General features: G+C 47.3%; 2 protein-coding genes across 2 annotated transcripts in view; both read right to left on the bottom strand.

Moving 5' to 3' along the window:
- Positions 1-2,067: 2,067 nt before the first annotated feature.
- LOC129456555 (gastrula zinc finger protein XlCGF8.2DB-like) lies at positions 2,068-10,194 on the bottom strand. Its single transcript, XM_055224597.1, has 3 exons — positions 9,955-10,194; positions 4,287-4,392; positions 2,068-2,669 (listed from the first exon to the last, which is right to left on the bottom strand). The coding sequence occupies exons 1-3, from the start codon at positions 10,109-10,111 to the stop codon at positions 2,069-2,071; spliced, it is 864 nt and encodes a 287-aa protein (XP_055080572.1). The 5' UTR covers positions 10,112-10,194; the 3' UTR covers position 2,068.
- A 1,362-nt stretch (positions 10,195-11,556) lies between these two features.
- Positions 11,557-18,258, bottom strand: part of tpcn3 (two pore segment channel 3) — a 31,821-nt gene continuing 25,119 nt past the window's right edge. Inside the window, exons 13-20 of the mRNA XM_055224527.1 lie at positions 16,182-16,269; positions 15,882-15,951; positions 15,485-15,649; positions 15,364-15,418; positions 14,567-14,657; positions 14,382-14,495; positions 13,832-13,932; positions 11,557-11,873 (exon numbers count right to left, since the gene is read on the bottom strand). Coding sequence (XP_055080502.1) covers positions 11,758-11,873; positions 13,832-13,932; positions 14,382-14,495; positions 14,567-14,657; positions 15,364-15,418; positions 15,485-15,649; positions 15,882-15,951; positions 16,182-16,269 — 800 coding nt within the window. The 3' untranslated portion in view covers positions 11,557-11,757. The remainder of the gene's footprint in view (positions 11,874-13,831; positions 13,933-14,381; positions 14,496-14,566; positions 14,658-15,363; positions 15,419-15,484; positions 15,650-15,881; positions 15,952-16,181; positions 16,270-18,258) is intronic.

The raw sequence follows: 18,258 nt of genomic DNA, 5'->3' as shown, positions 1-18,258 counted from the left end.
TCCTGTGTGGAGGGGGTTGATCTGCTCATTTCAGACCAAAGTGCGTTCATCTCTGGGACACATCTCCTTCCTGAGGGGCATGATGGCTGGACACTCCCATGGGCTTTATTCTTGTGTATAATTGTGTGAACAGAATGTGGAATCTTCAGGTATCTGGAAATTGCACCAAGGAAGAACCAGACTTGTGCAAGTCCACAATTCTCTTCTGGATACCTTGGCTAATTTTTTTTTTTTTTTTGACTTTCCCATGATGTTACACAAAGAAACAGTTTCAGGTGTGTCTCTAATCAACTCAGATATCACCAATAAACCAGCCTCCAAAGACATGACAACATCATGTGGGTTTTCCTAAATTGTTTAAGATTACTATGACTTTAATGTATACACTTCTGACTTTGAAGAAAGTCATGAAAAAATGTCTAAAAGTCCTTCTCTCATTATTCCGACATTTAGCAAATAGAAATAATGTTAGTAATCCTAATCGACATGAAATCAGACTAACCTTTTCCTGGTTTAGGTCAGACAGTGAGAAAAAAAACAACAACCACGTGTCTTTTTATATACTGCTGTTGTGAAAAAGTATTTGCCCCTTCCTGATTTCTTACTTTGTTGCTTGTGTCACACTTAACCGTTGTGATGATTTTATTTGTTAAGAGAAAAATACTATCCAAACCTACATGATCCTGTGTGAAAAAGTAACTGCCCCCTTGTTAAATGAGGTAAATGTGATTAATCATATTATTGTGGAAAGTCGAGTTTAATTTCACAGCCACATCCAGGTCTGATTCTACCAGACCTTTCAAATCAAGAGATCACTTAAATGTCTGAGTCTGGAAAAGGTTACAAAGCCATTTTTAAATCTTTGGGACTCTAGCAAACCCCAGTGAGATCCATTATCCACAAATGGAGAAAGCATGGTACAGTGGCTGGCCCACAAAAATGACCCAAGAGCACAGTGACAACTGATCCAAGAGGTCACAAAGGAACCCAGAACAACATCTAAACAACTGCAGGCCTCATGTGCCTCAGTAAAGGTCAGTGTTCATGACCATAAGAAAGATACTAGGCAAAAATGGCATGGCAGAGTTCGAAGGCGAAAGCCACTGCTGACAAAAAAACTACATAAAGGCACATCTCACCCACGCCAAAAAACATCTTGAGGATCCCCAAAACATTTGGGGAAATATTCTGTGGACTGACGAAACAGAAGTGGAACTTTTTGGAAGGAGTGCATCCTGTTACATCTGGCATGAAATTAACAGAGCATTTGATAAAAACGAACATCATGCCAACTGTGAAACATGGTGGTGGTAGTGTCATGGTTTGGGGCTTTGCTGTTCAGGACCTGGACGACTTGCTGTGATTGAAGAAACCATGAACTCTGCTCTACCAACAAATCCTGAAGGAGAATGTCCGACCATCAGTTCATGACCTCAAGCTGAAGAGCACTTGGGTTCTGCAGCAGGACAATGATTCAAAGCACAGCAGAAAGTCCACTTCTGAATGTCTTAAAAAAAAACCTGTGGCCTAGTCAAAGTCCAGACCTGAAATCAACAGAAATGCTGTGGCATGACCTTAAAAAGGCAGTTCACATCCTCCAATGTGGCTGATTTAAAACAATTCTGCAAAGAGTGGGCCAAAACTCCTCCTCAGTGACATGAAGGACTCAGTGCCAGTTTTCACAAACACTTGACTGCAGTTGGTGCTGCTCAGATTCAACCAGTTATTTGGTTTAGGGGGCAGTTACTTTTTCACATGGGCCATGTAGGTTCAGATGTTTTTTTTTTCCCCTTAATAAATAAAATCTGCATTTAAAACTGCATTTTGCATTTACTTGTGAGTTATTGTTATCTAATATTCAAGTTTGCTTGATCTGAAATGGCTAAGAGTGACAAAGGTGCAGAAAAAGTAAGAAATTGGTAAAGGGGCACACATCACTGTAGTGTATGTAAACTTCTGGTTTCAACTGTTTATTCAGAATGTGGCTGGTTGGCTGTATATTACCTGAAATTAGACCTGGTGGCACATATTTTCTTGTGGACTGAACATATTTGTTTTGTTTTTCCCCTCACAGACTGGACGCCTGTACGGTCTCCCTCTTCTGGGTGTGTTTGTATTTCACATGTGACCTGAGATTAGACCTGGTGGTGCAGGTTTTCTTACATTGTGAACAGCTGAAAGGTCTCTCCCCTGTGTGCATTCTCATGTGCACTGCGATATGACTCTTGTGGGAGAAGGATTTGTGGCAGACTGTACAGCTGAATGGCTTCTCACCAGAGTGAGTCCTCATGTGAGATGTGAGCGTGGAGTTCACTCTGAACACTTTACCACAGACCGAACAGCCGAATGGTTTTTCCCCCGTGTGAGTCCTCATGTGGATCTCCAAATGAACCTTTTGAGTGAACGCGCTCTCGCACACGGAGCAGCTGAATGGTTTCTCCCCCGTGTGAACTCGGATGTGTTTCTGTAAAGCCTGTTTTGAAGCGGAGATCTTTTTACAAAATGGACACTGGTATTTACTAGCTCGAGTTCCTTCGGCGGCTCCGACATGTGGGTCTGAGCAGCTGTAGGGAGCGCTCCACTCTTCATCATCGTCGGTGTCAGAGGACGACTCTGCCTGTTCAAACTCCTCTGTCTTCACACACGCAATGATGAGCTCAGGTGCAGACCTGAAAAAATAAAGTAAAAACGCAACATTTTCTATCACCATGGGAACAGCTCAGGTTTAAAATGGCCGCTTGAAAGAAACCTTTTGTAAGATTTGTGGGAAGGAAAAAAATAAACACAAAAAAGTATATATTTACACAAAAATGCACTAAATCCATTTACACCATGGTCCCACAAACTTTTCTTTCATTCTTAAATCTGACAACATTTGGCTGTGCGCACATACTTTGCAGATAGTGTCATCAACATTTTCTAGGGGTGTGAAGCTAACTGTAGGCACTGCTCTGTCTGAGGTTTTGTTAGACTTTAATCTAAGTTTTGTTTCAATCTAATCAGAAAGACTTAACTCATCTGGACTCCAACAGGTGAGCTGATCTGTGCTGTTACACAAGTCCCTCTCAAATAACATCACAGTCATAAACTAGCTAGTATTAGCATTAGCCAACAGTTTTTCAGTTAGTGACTCTCAGCTTTTTATGTAAAATCAAACTCCTAAACAGGACTATGAACGCTCAGATCGATCACAGGAAAATCGAAACGCGCTCTTTAAATCACTTTTGTATTTTTTCTTGAGCTTTCAAATCATCTTTAAAACATTCTTTGTCAGTGTTAGCTAATGTGTGTGTTGTGTCGCCATGGTAACTGCTGAACATTCCCCATAGACACACATGCAAAAGTGTTTGCCTTTAAGGCTGCACCCTACTGCCCCCCACTGTCTGAAGCTGGTCCTGTAGAGACACTGCCCCCTGCAGTCACAAACATGCGCTGAGGCTCTGTTATGCTCATGTGGCTGGATCCTCTTTGACTGATGTGATCAGACGGCCGAGGGCAATAAAAACGCAGAATTATGCAAATATAAAAACATATAAGCTCTAAATATATAAAATTAAGTGTCTTGCCTAAAAAACTGTTTCCTTAGACTCTCTGCTGCCCCCTGTGGCATCTACTGTTCGTGGGTTTCAGCTGCAACATGCAACGTTTTGAGGAGTTTTCTTATTCAAAAAGTAAAATTGTTTTGTTTAAAACAGTTAATCTGAGCTGGAGGAGGGAACAGAGGAGAAGAGGAGAAAAGGAGCAGAGGGAGCAAAGGAGCAGAGGGAGCAGAGGGAGCAAAGGAGCAGAGGGAGCAGAGGAGCAGAGGGAGCAGAGGAAGCAGAGGGAGCAGAGGGAGCAGAGGGAGCAAAGGAGCAGAGGGAGCAGAGGGAGCAGAGGAAGCAGAGGAGCAGAGGGAGCAGAGGGAGCAGAGGAGCAGAGGGAGGAGAGGAGCAGAGGGAGCAGAGGGAGCAGAGGAGCAGAGGGAGCAGAGGAGCAGAGGGAGCAGAGGAGCAGAGGAAGCAGAGGAGCAGAGGAGCAGAGGGAGCAGAGGGAGCAGAGGAGCAGAGGGAGCAGAGGGAGCAGAGGAAGCAGAGGGAGCAGAAGAAGCAGAGGAGCAGAGGGAGCAGAGGAGCAGAGGAAGCAGAGGAGCAGAGGGAGCAGAGGAGCAGAGGAGCAGAGGAGCAGAGGAGCAGAGGGAGTAGAGGGAGCAGAGGAGCAGAGGGAGCAGAGGGAGCAGAGGAGCAGAGGGAGCAGAGGAGCAGAGGGAGCAGTATTTCAGTTAGATGAGTTTAAATGAGGCCTACACTGGCAGCTGCTCTTCCTCCTCTTTGACAGGCCACGCCACCTCCTCCTCCTCTTTAATCTGAGTCGTCTCTGGGACCTCCTGTTTCAGAGAGGGGGTCTGGACACCTGCAGGAGACACGAGGAAGTGCATGTGAAAAAAGCTAAACTAAATCAATAGAACAGTGTAGGAGGAAGAGGAGGAGGAGGAGGAGGTGCAGTTTACCCACATTTTCTCTGTTCTTGTGTAGTTTCATTCACACATTTAATGCACAAACCTGCAGATTTAGTTCTCTTAAACTGAAAACACTCTGTTCCACCTTGTGATGTCACCATGTGGTGATACAGGAAGTGCTCCTCTGTGCATCCCACACCCAAAGATCCTATTCTGGTGAATTTTAGATGATGTGGTCTTACAGTGAGCCTCCTCCTCCTCATCCACTCTCCTCCTCCACTCTCCTCCTCCTCCTCCACTCTCCTCCTCATCCACTCTCCTCTTCCACCACTCTCCTCCTCCACTCTCCTCCACCACTCTCCTCCTCATCCACTCTCCTCCTCCACCACTCTCCTCCTCCACCACTCCTCCTCCACCACTCTCCTCCTCCACTCTCCTCCACCACTCTCCTCCTCCACTCTCCTCCACCACTCTCCTCCTCCTCCTCCACTCTCCTCCTCATCCACTCTCCTCTTCCACCACTCTCCTCCTCCACTCTCCTCCTCCACTCTCCTCCTCCACTCTCCTCCTCATCCACTCTCCTCCTCCACCACTCTCCTCCTCATCCACTCTCCTCCTCCACCACTCTCCTCCTCCACCACTCTCCTCCTCCACTCTCCTCCACCACTCTCCTCCACTCTCCTCCTCCTCCTCCTCCACTCTCCTCCTCCACTCTCCTCCTCCACTCTCCTCCTCCACTCTCCTCCTCCACTCTCCTCCACCACTCTCCTCCTCATCCACTCTCCTCCTCCACCACTCTCCTCCTCATCCACTCTCCTCCTCATCCACTCTCCTCCTCCACCACTCTCCTCCTCATCCACTCTCCTCCTCCACCACTCTCCTCCTCCACCACTCTCCTCCTCCACTCTCCTCCACCACTCTCCTCCACCACTCTCCTCCACCACTCTCCTCCTCATCCACTCTCCTCCTCCACCACTCTCCTCCTCCTCCACTCTCCTCCTCCTCCACTCCCCTCCTCCATTCGCCTCCTCCTCCTTCACTCTCTCCCACTCTTCTCCTCTTCCTCCACTCTTCTCCTCTTCCTCCACTCTCCTCCTCCATTCTCCTCCTCTTCCTCCACCCTTCCACCCCCCTCCTCCACTCCCCTCCTCCACTCTCCTCCTCCATTCTCTCCATTCTCCTCCTCCTTCACTCTCTTCTTCCTCCACTCTCCTCCTTAATTCTCCTCCACTCTTCCTCCTCCTCCACTCTCCTCCTCCTTCTTCACTCTCCTCCACTCTTCTCCTCTTCCCCCACTCTCCTCCTCCTCCTCCTCCTCCACACTACTCCTTAACTCTCTTCCTTCACTCTCCTCCTCTTCCTCCACCACTGTTCCTCCTCCTCTTCCTCCTCCACTGTTCCTCTTCCTCCACTCTCCTCTTCCTCCTCCACTGTTCCTCCTCTTCCACTCTCCTCCTCCATTCTCTCCATTCTCCCCCTCCTTCTTCACTCTACTCCACTCTTCTCCTCTTCCTCCACTCTCCTCCTTAACGCTCTTCTTTCACTCTCCTCCTCTTCCTCCACCACTGTTCCTCCTCCTCCTTCACTTTCCTCCTCCTCCACTCTCCTCATCCTCCACTCTCCTCTTCCTCCTCCACTCTCCTCCTCCTCCACTCTCGTCCTCCTCCCCTTTCTCCTCCACTGTTCCTCCTCCTTCACTCTCCTCCTCCTCCACTGTTCCTCCTCCTTCACTCTCCTCCTCTTCCTCCACTGTTCCTCCTCCTTCACTCTCCTCCTCCTCTATTCCTCCTCCTCCACTATCCTCCTCCTCCACTGTTCCTCCTCCTTCACTCTCCTCCTCCTCCTCCTCCTCCACTGTTCCTCCTCCTTCACTCTCCTCCTCCTTCACTGTTCCTCCTCCACTCTCCTCCTCCTCCATCCTCCTCCACTCTCCTCCTCGTCCACTGTTCCTCCTCCTCCACTTCCTCCACTGTTCCTCCTCTTCCTCCACTGTTCCTCCTCCTCCACTCCCCTCCTCCTCCACTGTTCCTCCTCCTTCACTGTTCCTCCTCCTCCACTGTTCCTCCTCCTTCACTGTTCCTCCTCCACTCTCCTCCTCGTCCACTGTTCCTCCTCCTCCACTTCCTCCACTGTTCCTCCTCTTCCTCCACTGTTCCTCCTCCTTCACTCTCCTCCTCCTCCACTCTCCTCCTCCACTGTTCCTCCTCTTCCTCCTCCACTGTAACTCCTTCTTCACTCTCCTCCTCCTCCACTGTTCCTCCTCCTTCACTGTTCCTCCTCCATTCTCCTCCATCCTCCTCCACTGTTCCTCCTCCTCCACTCTCCTCCTCTTCCTCCACTCTCCTCCTCCTCCTCCTCCTCCACTGTTCCTCCTCCTCCATCCTCCTCCACTGTTCCTCCTCCTCCACTGTTCCTCCTCCTTCACTGTTCCTCCTCCACTCTCCTCCATCCTCCTCCACTGTTCCTCCTCCTCCACTCTCCTCCTCTTCCTCCACTCTCCTCCTCCTCCACTGTTCCTCCTCCACTCTCCTCCTCCTCCATCCTCCTCCACTGTTCCTCCTCCTTCACTCTCCTCCTCTTCCTCCTCTTCCTCCACTGTTCCTCCTCCTTCACTCTCCTCCTCCTCTATTCCTCCTCCTCCACTATCCTCCTCCTCCTCCACTGTTCCTCCTCCTTCACTCTCCTCCTCCTCCTCCTCCTCCACTGTTCCTCCTCCTTCACTCTCCTCCTCCTTCACTGTTCCTCCTCCACTCTCCTCCTCCTCCATCCTCCTCCACTCTCCTCCTCGTCCACTGTTCCTCCTCCTCCACTTCCTCCACTGTTCCTCCTCTTCCTCCACTGTTCCTCCTCCTTCACTCTCCTCCTCCTCCACTGTTCCTCCTCCACTCTCCTCCACTCTCCTCCTCCACTGTTCCTCCTCTTCCTCCTCCACTGTAACTCCTTCTTCACTGTTCCTCCTCCTCCACTGTTCCTCCTCCTTCACTCTCCTCCTCCTCCACTGTTCCTCCTCCTTCACTGTTCCTCCTCCACTCTCCTCCTCGTCCACTGTTCCTCCTCCTCCACTTCCTCCACTGTTCCTCCTCTTCCTCCACTGTTCCTCCTCCTTCACTCTCCTCCTCCTCCACTGTTCCTCCTCCACTCTCCTCCTCCACTGTTCCTCCTCTTCCTCCTCCACTGTAACTCCTTCTTCACTGTTCCTCCTCCTCCACTGTTCCTCCTCCTTCACTCTCCTCCTCCTCCACTGTTCCTCCTCCTTCACTGTTCCTCCTCCTCCACTCTCCTCCTCTTCCTCCACTGTTCCTCCTCCTCCACTGTTCCTCCTCCTCCACTCTCCTCCTCCTCCACTCTCCTCCTCCTCCTCCACTGTTCCTCCTCCTCCACTGTTCCTCCTCCTCCTCCTCCACTGTTCCTCCTCCTTCACTCTCCTCCTCCTTCACTGTTCCTCCTCCACTCTCCTCCTCCTCCATCCTCCTCCACTGTCCTCCTCGTCCACTGTTCCTCCTCCTCCACTTCCTCCACTGTTCCTCCTCTTCCTCCACTGTTCCTCCTCCTCCACTCCCCTCCTCCTCCACTGTTCCTCCTCCTTCACTGTTCCTCCTCCACTCTCCTCCTCGTCCACTGTTCCTCCTCCTCCACTTCCTCCACTGTTCCTCCTCTTCCTCCACTGTTCCTCCTCCTTCACTCTCCTCCTCCTCCACTCTCCTCCTCCACTGTTCCTCCTCTTCCTCCTCCACTGTAACTCCTTCTTCACTCTCCTCCTCCTCCACTGTTCCTCCTCCTTCACTGTTCCTCCTCCATTCTCCTCCATCCTCCTCCACTGTTCCTCCTCCTCCACTCTCCTCCTCTTCCTCCACTCTCCTCCTCCTCCTCCTCCTCCACTGTTCCTCCTCCTCCATCCTCCTCCACTGTTCCTCCTCCTCCACTGTTCCTCCTCCTTCACTGTTCCTCCTCCACTCTCCTCCATCCTCCTCCACTGTTCCTCCTCCTCCACTCTCCTCCTCTTCCTCCACTCTCCTCCTCCTCCACTGTTCCTCCTCCTCCACTCTCCTCCTCCTTCACTGTTCCTCCTCCACTCTCCTCCTCCTCCATCCTCCTCCACTGTTCCTCCTCCTTCACTCTCCTCCTCTTCCTCCTCTTCCTCCACTGTTCCTCCTCCTTCACTCTCCTCCTCCTCTATTCCTCCTCCTCCACTATCCTCCTCCTCCTCCACTGTTCCTCCTCCTTCACTCTCCTCCTCCTCCTCCTCCTCCTCCACTGTTCCTCCTCCTTCACTCTCCTCCTCCTTCACTGTTCCTCCTCCACTCTCCTCCTCCTCCATCCTCCTCCACTCTCCTCCTCGTCCACTGTTCCTCCTCCTCCACTTCCTCCACTGTTCCTCCTCTTCCTCCACTGTTCCTCCTCCTTCACTCTCCTCCTCCTCCACTGTTCCTCCTCCACTCTCCTCCACTCTCCTCCTCCACTGTTCCTCCTCTTCCTCCTCCACTGTAACTCCTTCTTCACTGTTCCTCCTCCTCCACTGTTCCTCCTCCTTCACTCTCCTCCTCCTCCACTGTTCCTCCTCCTTCACTGTTCCTCCTCCACTCTCCTCCTCGTCCACTGTTCCTCCTCCTCCACTTCCTCCACTGTTCCTCCTCTTCCTCCACTGTTCCTCCTCCTTCACTCTCCTCCTCCTCCACTGTTCCTCCTCCACTCTCCTCCTCCACTGTTCCTCCTCTTCCTCCTCCACTGTAACTCCTTCTTCACTGTTCCTCCTCCTCCACTATTCCTCCTCCTTCACTCTCCTCCTCCTCCACTGTTCCTCCTCCTTCACTGTTCCTCCTCCTCCACTCTCCTCCTCTTCCTCCACTGTTCCTCCTCCTCCACTGTTCCTCCTCCTCCACTCTCCTCCTCCTCCACTCTCCTCCTCCTCCTCCACTGTTCCTCCTCCTCCACTGTTCCTCCTCCTCCTCCTCCACTGTTCCTGCTCCTTCACTGTTCCTCCTCCACTCTCCTCCATCCTCCTCCACTGTTCCTCCTCCTCCACTCTCCTCCTCCTCCACTCTCCTCCTCTTCCTCCACTCTCCTCCTCCTCCACTGTTCCTCCTCCTCCACTCTCCTCCTCCTTCACTGTTCCTCCTCCACTCTCCTCCTCCTCCATCCTCCTCCACTGTTCCTCCTCCTCTTCCTCCACTGTTCCTCCTCTTCCTCCTCCTCCTCCTCCACTGTTCCTCCTCCTTCACTCTCCTCCTCCTCCATCCTCCTCCACCCTCCTCCTCCTCTTCTGAGAGTGGAGTCTGGATGAAGCAGAGTTTAAATAAAACGTTTCACTTCAATAAAAATAAAAATCATTTAAAAAGTTATGATGACGCCAAATGTATTTTTTGCACAAATGTTTCTCTCGTGTTTCCTGCTTCGGAGCCGATTCTTGTGTCGGTTCCACGTTCATCAGCGTAAAAACATAAGGATTAGAACGAAAAAGATTCGGCTCTTTTCAGATCCGGATACAGACACATCCCCGGGCCACGGCGCACACTCACCCGCTCGGAGCAGCTCTCCTCCCGGCTCCTGGTCCAGGGGCTTTCCTCCCGGCTCCTGGTCCTGGGGCTCCGGTCTGGGTCTGGTCCGGTTCTGATTCTTTCGGGAGGGACTCGGCTCCTCCTCTTCCTTAAACGTTCTCGTGTGGATTTGAAACATCTTTATAAATGTTTTATCTCAGAGAAAACGACAAAATCCCACACACCACAGATCTGTTAAAGCGCCACCTCGCCCACGTGACTTCCTCCTGCAGCCTGCACAGTGTCGCCCCCTGCTGGGCCCTGTCTGTCTGACGCTGCACACGTCATCAGTAGTACTCACAAGTACTCAATTCTGTTACTTAAAAGTACAGATACTGGACCAAAAAATACTCGAGTAAAAGTAAAAGTATCACATGAAAAAGTCTACTTAAATAAAAGTATTAAAGTACCTATTTAAAATGTACTTAAAGAGTAAAAAGTAAAAGGATTTGTTAAGATAAATAACTATGCTTAGCTTTTCTGCATAACCAAGGTCAGTGTTTATTATTATATGGCTATAGTTCATTATTGTACCAGTCTCATGTGCAGACGAGGACTAGATTACAGACGCAGAAATGTGTTCAGGACAGATACAAGTGACTTACTGATACTGACTCATCACCCTGGTCAAGCAAAATATGCTTCAGCAAGAGACACCCCCCGAAAAGAACACACACTGTACAGACACAGTCCTCCAGTTCAAATATAGTATGAAAGTGTTCTTTGGTCCCATTTTGGTATATTAAAAGAGTAAAAATAAAAAACAAAACTGTTTACAACAAACAAAATGTAATCAATCAGTGTATATGCATTGTGCAATAAAATAAAAGAATTCTTCACCTGAAATGGAGAAGTCACAAAAAATATATTCTAATGAAAGATTTGAACATTAATAACAGACAAATCAGGCGCCTTCTTTCCCCGAGGTTGCTCCCCTTTAGCGTTAGCAGCAGGTTTGATTGACAGCGTTACTAAGCGCCCGCTCTCTGCTAAACCAGCGGTGACGTCACTCTCACTTAGTCCACTTCTTTTTACAGTCTGTGGTTCGAACCAATACAAATACAAATACTTTTATGGAAAACAAAGATGAGCCATGGGCTATAAACCCAGTACTTTACCAGTGTGTGGACAGTTTTTCAATGTAAAGTGAATTGGAGCCAGAGTCGATGGAGCCAGAAGCGCACCCATGATCACTCCCTGTTTGGAAGGCGGTGGGTAGTAGATTAGCCATGTCCATTTGTATAAACAGTCTCACAAAACAATGATCATTTATCCTCATTTACAGAAGTTTTCACCAGTTTGGAATAACCCTGAGCGATGTACAGGGACCAAACCAATGTTTTGGAAAAATCCAGTGAAAGCTTTAATTTTTGTTAATTTTATGGCTAAAATGTCCATACTATGGCATTAAGTGTTTTATTTTAGACGTTAAAGATTATTCACCATGAAACCATTTTAGGATAAATGAAATAAACCAGAGGCCATTCTTATAATGAGGTAAATATCTTTATATCAAAATACAATATACAAAGATGCTTTTAATCTGAAAGGACAAAGACAGGCTTTTGTTTTGAAAGGACTCCTATAAAAATAATGCTTTGGCCTTTACTGTGCCGGTAGTCAGGGTTTTAGACCTGGTTTAGTCCTGGTTCAGTCCTGGTTTAGTCTTGGTTCAGTCCTGGTTTAGTCCTGGTCTGGTCTCTGGTCCGGTCCCCTGATCTGGTCCTGTCCTGGTCTGGTCCTAGTCCAGTTCTGGTCCCGGTCCAGTCCTTTTCCAGTCCTGGTTCATAGATTAAACGTGGGGTTGCTGAAGTTCCCGTTGGTTTCGTCTTCATTGAAATCTTCAGGATTGAGGTCGTTCTCAAACATTCTCTGGATCAGAGCGTCCACTGTGCGGTACCCTGCAAGACACCAGAGTCAGAACTAAGTCAGGACTGAGTCAGGACTAGACTAAGAGTAGACCTGGACTAAACCAGGACTAAACCAGGACTAAACCAGGACTAAACCAGGACTAAACCAGGACTGAACCAGGACTAAACCAGGGCCACACCAGGTAATGTAATTCTAGTGTAATCAACTCCACCCAACTTCAAAAAGGGTGGAGGTGTGTGTGCATTTTTAGAGATAATTTAGTTGCTCACAGATTGTCATTTGGAGTGTTTTCATCTTTTGAGTATGTTTCATTCAAAATGGCCCTAAAACAATCCCCCTCCAGACTCTACTTAGTCATATACAAACCTCCCCAGCACTGTCTGAGTTTTATTGATGATTTTACTGAGATGCTTTCAGTCGTATGCACTGACTTTGATGGTTTAGTCATTACAGGTGATTTTAATGTACATGTGGATAATGTGTTTGACAGAAACACTAAAGAGCTCAGTTCTGTCCTTGAAACCTTTGGTCTGACTCAGCATGTCAGCGAGCCACAACAGAGGACACACTCTGGACCTGCTCATTACAAAAGGAGTAAATATTTCAAATGTCAATGTGGTGGATGTTGCTCTGTCTGATCATTTCTGTGTCTTCTTTGACCTGTCTGTTATTCCCAAACCAGCGGCTGGTCCTGCAGACACTCTCTTGATGATACTCTTTGAAAATGCCTCATGTTCTAAAGTTGATGATTTGTTGAATTCTGTGACTTCGAGCGTTTTGAATGTTCTGGACACCGTTGCCTTGATGAAGGTTGGAGGAATGTGCCATGGAGGAATGATGACTCGGTGAGGGCAACAGAAAAGGGAGTGCCGGAGGGCCGAGCGGGAATGGCGCAAGTCAAAGCTCCAGGTTCATTATGAGATTTACAGAGAAAAGATGCACATGTACAACCACAGTTTATGTAGAACAAGGCAAAGGTATTTTTCTGACATTATTGGAAGTTGTAGTAACAACTCTCGTGTCCTGTTTGCAACGGTAAACAGATTAACAAACCCTCCAGCTCCACTGCCGTTAGAACTAATTTCCACATCTAAGTGCAATGAGTTTGCAGTATTCTTTAATGACAAGGTTCAGGGCATTAAAAATGCCATCAATTCGACAACGCAAAAAACAACCCAGCACCCACCTAGACACTTGGGGCTGACTCACTTTGCACCTGTAACTGACAAAACTGTCCAAGAGATTGTCACCAGTCTGAGTTCATCTACATGCTGCCTCGATGTGTTACCCACTAAATTTCTAAAGTCTGTGCTCAACAGTTTGCTGTCACCACTCACTCACATAATTAACATGATGCTTCAATCTGGAACATTCCCAAGAGCTTTGAAAACTGTGGTTATCAAGCCTGTCCTAAAGAAGATGCCACAATATTGAACCATTACCGACCGATCTCAAATCTGCCATTTTTAGGCAAAGTCCTTGAAAAGGTTGTTTACCAACAACTTATTAACTTCCTCGAAATTAACAACTCCTTTGATGTTTTCCAATCAGGTTTTAGACCCCACCACAGCACTGAGACTGCTCTTATCAAGGTGACAAATGACATCCGCCTGAACACTGATGCAAAGTCTCAGTCTTGATCCTGTTAGATCTGAGTGTTTCCTTTGACACTGTTGATCATGGGATCCTCTTACAGAGACTAGAGGACTGGGAGGGCATCTGTGGTACGGCACTAAACTGGTTCAAGTCCTATCTACAAAGCAGAGAGTACTTTGTTGAAATTGGAAAATGTGTCTTGGATAAAATATCTCTGACCTGTGGGGTGCCCCAGGGGTCAATCCTGGGACCCCTGTTGTTTAGTCTCTACATGCTGCCATTAGGCCAGTTAATATGTTAATAATAATAATGTGTCCTACCACAACTATGCAGATGACACAGTAGTAGTAGTAGTAGTAGTAGTAGTAGTAGTAGTAGTAGTAGTACTCACTCCTGGAGGCGATCTTAAAGAGCAGGGCTGGTCTCTTCTTTGGTCCGTTCTCACTGTCCATCGTCTCCATCGAGTTCACCAGATTCTGCTCCAACTTCTCCCTGAAACACAGAATCCTCTGCATCATCTGATCCTCTCCTCCTCTGACCCTCTCCTCTGCCTCCTCTGACCCTCTCCTCTGCTCCTCTGACCCTCTCGTCTTCTTCCTCTATTTTTCCTCTCTTCCTCCTCTGACCCTCTCCTCTGCTCCTTTCCTTTGACCCTCTCGTCTTCTTCCTCTCTTCTTCCTCTGACCCTCTCCTCTGCTTCTCTGACGCTCTGCTTCTGTCCTCTGACCCACTCATCTTCCTCCTCTCTTCCTCCTTTGACCCTCTCCTCTGCTCCTCTGACCCTCTCCTCTGCTCTTTTCCTTTGACCCTCTCATCTTCTTCCTCTGACCCTCTCCTCTGTTTTCTCCTTCCTCCTTTCCTCCTCTGGCCTTCTACTCCTTCTCCTCCTCTCCCTCCTCCTCTTCCTCTCCTCTTTCTCCTCCTCTTGCTCCTCTTCTTACTGTTTTACTCCCAGTTGTAGTTCTTCAATCTTCTTCTCCACCGAGTTCTGAAGGTCGCTCTTTTCCACAGAATACTCCACAAAAAAGGCCTCGAGGACAAACGCCACGAAAATACTGCAAAACAGAAATACTCCAATCAGAACAGCTACCACTGCTACTGCTACTGCTACTACTACTACAGTTACTTGATGATGATGATGACGACGGTGATGTGAAACAGAAGGAAGTAGAGCCTCGCCGCAGGGTGAGTCGTGAGAGAGAAGCCACTGCTCAGGAGTGCCCCCTAGAGTCAAGGACAAGAACTGCACTCTAGGCCAATCAAGTAATATGAACCGTTTAGTCCAGGTTCTGTCCTGGCTTAGTCCAGGTTTAGTAACGGTTCAGTCCCAGTTCAGTCCTGCTTTAGTCCAAGTTTAGCCCAGGTTCAGTCCTGGTTTAGTGTACTGCTCTGTACTGTATGAAATAAAAATGTCATGTTGTCATTTTAAAGAGGGGGTATTAACCTCTGTGGGGTATTAACTATTTTCACCATCCCTTTGCTCTCTGTGCCAAGGCCCTCCCCCTTCAGAGCACTATCACAACACAATCCACTCCATCCCACTAATGAAACTACTGCACATCACATCAGGTTTGTGAAGTTGCTGTGTATAGTTTGTTTTGTAGTTTGTAGTCATGTTTTTGTCTGTTTGGACAATTGTCGTGTGTACATGGGTGATGTAGTCTTGTGGGTGGGGCCTTGTACGTGGGTGTCATAGCCTTGTGGGTGGAAGCTTCTACATGGGTGACGTAGGCTTGTGGGCGAAGCCTCATACAGGCTGGTACTGCTAACCATAAGGAGGGTTTGAATAGGGCCTGGGAGAGATCGTTAGATTACTTAAACATGCATGGATGACGTCTGAAACCTCTTCAGACATGTTTTACTGTTTTTCATGTTTCAGTAAATATAGTACAGCGCCTTTAAAGTTGATCAATAGAAGGATATCGTGCCATTGGTTGACCACAGTGAGCTCCAGCAGCAGCACAAACGACGCCACCACCTGTTCAACATAAGAACAACATGACATTTCTGTTGTGTTTGGCGAGTAACGTGTGAAAGTGAGGACCTGGTTGAAGTTGTTCTTGCAGTAGTTGTGTCGGGCGAACGCCGTGTCTTTAAGGAGAGGATTGCCGCAGTAAACCCGCTCAGGAGCCTCCGAGTCTGGGCCGAAGAACTGCACCCTCCCCTGAAAAAGCTCCATGCCCACCATCGCAAAGATGTAGTACACCACCTGCTCGAGAGCACTGTGTCAGATGCCCTACCTGTGTCCCTCTGTATATCAAATGCCCTCCCTGCGTGTGTCAGATGCCCTCCCAGTGTGTCAGATGCCCTCGCTGTGCATCAGATGCCCTCCCCGTGTGTGTCAGATGCCCTCCTCGTGTGTGTCGGATGCCCTCCCTGTGTCCCTCTGTGTGTCAGATGCCCTCCCTGTGTCCCTCTGTGTGTCAGATGCCCTCCCTTACCAGGATAAGTTGTCCAAACGTGAGGATGGCTGGTCCGATCCTGATCAGAGTGTTGATTATGGCTCGGAACCTAAATATAAAAGATAATTGTTGAATTATAAGAACGTTAAGAAACCCCACCCCCACTCTCCCCTTCAGTCCTCCAGACCCCGCCCCCCCACTCTCCCCTTCAGTCCTCCAGACCCCGCCCCCCCACTCTCCCCCTTAGTCCTCCAGACCTCCCGCCCAGTATAGCAGCTGTATTTAAAATGTGGTTGGGGGTGGAGTTTCAGTGTTCCTGCCTTAAAAAGGAGGTGTCACCTGTTGATGCTGTCCACGACTCTGATGAGCCGCAGGACTCTGAGGATGAAAACGATGTCCAGGACTTGTCTGCTGGTGTATCCACTGGCTGTACTCAGACAAACACAGAGACCAAACAGAACAAGTGAAAAACACCAAAGACACAACCAGAACAAGTGGAAAACACCAAAAACACAAACAGAACAAGTGAAAAACACCAAAAACACAAACAGAACAAGTGAAAAACACCAAAGACACAAACAGAACAAGTGGAAAACACCAAAGACACAAACAGAACAAGTGGAAAACACCAAAGACACAAACAGAACAAGTGAAAAACACCAAAAACACAAACAGAACAAGTGAAAAACACCAAAGACACAAACAGAACAAGTGAAAAACACCAAAGACACAACCAGAACAAGTGGAAAACACCAAAAACACAAACAGAACAAGTGGAAAACACCAAAGACACAAACAGAACAAGTGGAAAACACCAAAAACACAAACAGAACAAGTGAAAAACACCAAAAACACAAACAGAACAAGTGAAAAACACCAAAGACACAAACAGAACAAGTGGAAAACACCAAAGACACAAACAGAACAAGTGAAAAACACCAAAGACACAACCAGAACAAGTGGAAAACACCAAAAACACAAACAGAACAAGTGAAAAACACCAAAAACACAAACAGAACAAGTGAAAAACACCAAAGACACAAACAGAACAAGTGGAAAACACCAAAGACACAAACAGAACAAGTGGAAAACACCAAAGACACAAACAGAACAAGTGAAAAACACCAAAAACACAAACAGAACAAGTGAAAAACACCAAAGACACAAACAGAACAAGTGAAAAACACCAAAGACACAACCAGAACAAGTGGAAAACACCAAAAACACAAACAGAACAAGTGGAAAACACCAAAGACACAAACAGAACAAGTGGAAAACACCAAAAACACAAACAGAACAAGTGAAAAACACCAAAAACACAAACAGAACAAGTGAAAAACACCAAAGACACAAACAGAACAAGTGGAAAACACCAAAGACACAAACAGAACAAGTGGAAAACACCAAAGACACAAACAGAACAAGTGAAAAACACCAAAAACACAAACAGAACAAGTGAAAAACACCAAAAACACAAACAGAACAAGTGAAAAACACCAAAGACACAAACAGAACAAGTGGAAAACACCAAAGACACAAACAGAACAAGTGGAAAACACCAAAGACACAAACAGAACAAGTGAAAAACACCAAAAACACAAACAGAACAAGTGAAAAACACCAAAGACACAAACAGAACAAGTGAAAAACACCAAAGACACAACCAGAACAAGTGGAAAACACCAAAAACACAAACAGAACAAGTGAAAAACACCAAAAACACAAACAGAACAAGTGAAAAACACCAAAGACACAAACAGAACAAGTGGAAAACACCAAAGACACAAACAGAACAAGTGGAAAACACCAAAGACACAAACAGAACAAGTGAAAAACACCAAAAACACAAACAGAACAAGTGAAAAACACCAAAGACACAAACAGAACAAGTGAAAAACACCAAAGACACAACCAGAACAAGTGGAAAACACCAAAACACAAACAGAACAAGTGAAAAACACCAAAAACACAAACAGAACAAGTGGAAAACACCCAAAACACAACCAGAACAAGAGAAAAACACCAAAAACACAACCAGAACAAGTGGAAAACACCAAAGACACAAACAGAACAAATGAAAAACACCAAAAACACAACCAGAACAAGTGGAAAACACCAAAGACACAAACAGAACAAGTGAAATACACAAACAGAACAAGAAGAAAACACAAAAAACACAAACAGAACAAATTAAAATCACCAAAACACAAACAGAACAAGTGAAAAACACCAAAAACACAAACAGAACAAGTGAAAAACACCAAAAACACAAACAGAACAAGTGAAAAACACCAAAAACACAAACAGAACAAATCAAAAACACAAACAGAACAAGTGAAAAACACCAAAAACACAAACAGTACAAGTGAAATACACAAACAGAACAAGAAGAAAACACCAAAAACACAAACAGAAC

The sequence above is a fragment of the Periophthalmus magnuspinnatus genome, chromosome 1, assembly GCF_009829125.3.
Source record: "Periophthalmus magnuspinnatus isolate fPerMag1 chromosome 1, fPerMag1.2.pri, whole genome shotgun sequence".
In the NCBI taxonomy this organism is placed as follows: domain Eukaryota; kingdom Metazoa; phylum Chordata; class Actinopteri; order Gobiiformes; family Gobiidae; genus Periophthalmus; species Periophthalmus magnuspinnatus.
The sequence above is the reverse complement of the archived record's forward strand: the minus strand, read 5'-3'. Positions and strand labels throughout refer to the sequence as shown.

Bases quoted from the DNA above. Each gene is read 5' to 3' on its own strand.
- LOC129456555 (XM_055224597.1), bottom strand. From the start codon at position 10,111: ATGTTTCAAATCCACACGAGAACGTTTAAGGAAGAGGAGGAGCCGAGT. The intron at 4,393-9,954 runs GTGAGTGTGCGC...TGTCTCCTGCAG, and splicing joins AGGAGAGCTGCTCCGAGCGG to GTGTCCAGACCCCCTCTCTG. The intron at 2,670-4,286 runs GTAGGCCTCATT...TTATTTTTTCAG, and splicing joins GAGGAAGAGCAGCTGCCAGT to GTCTGCACCTGAGCTCATCA.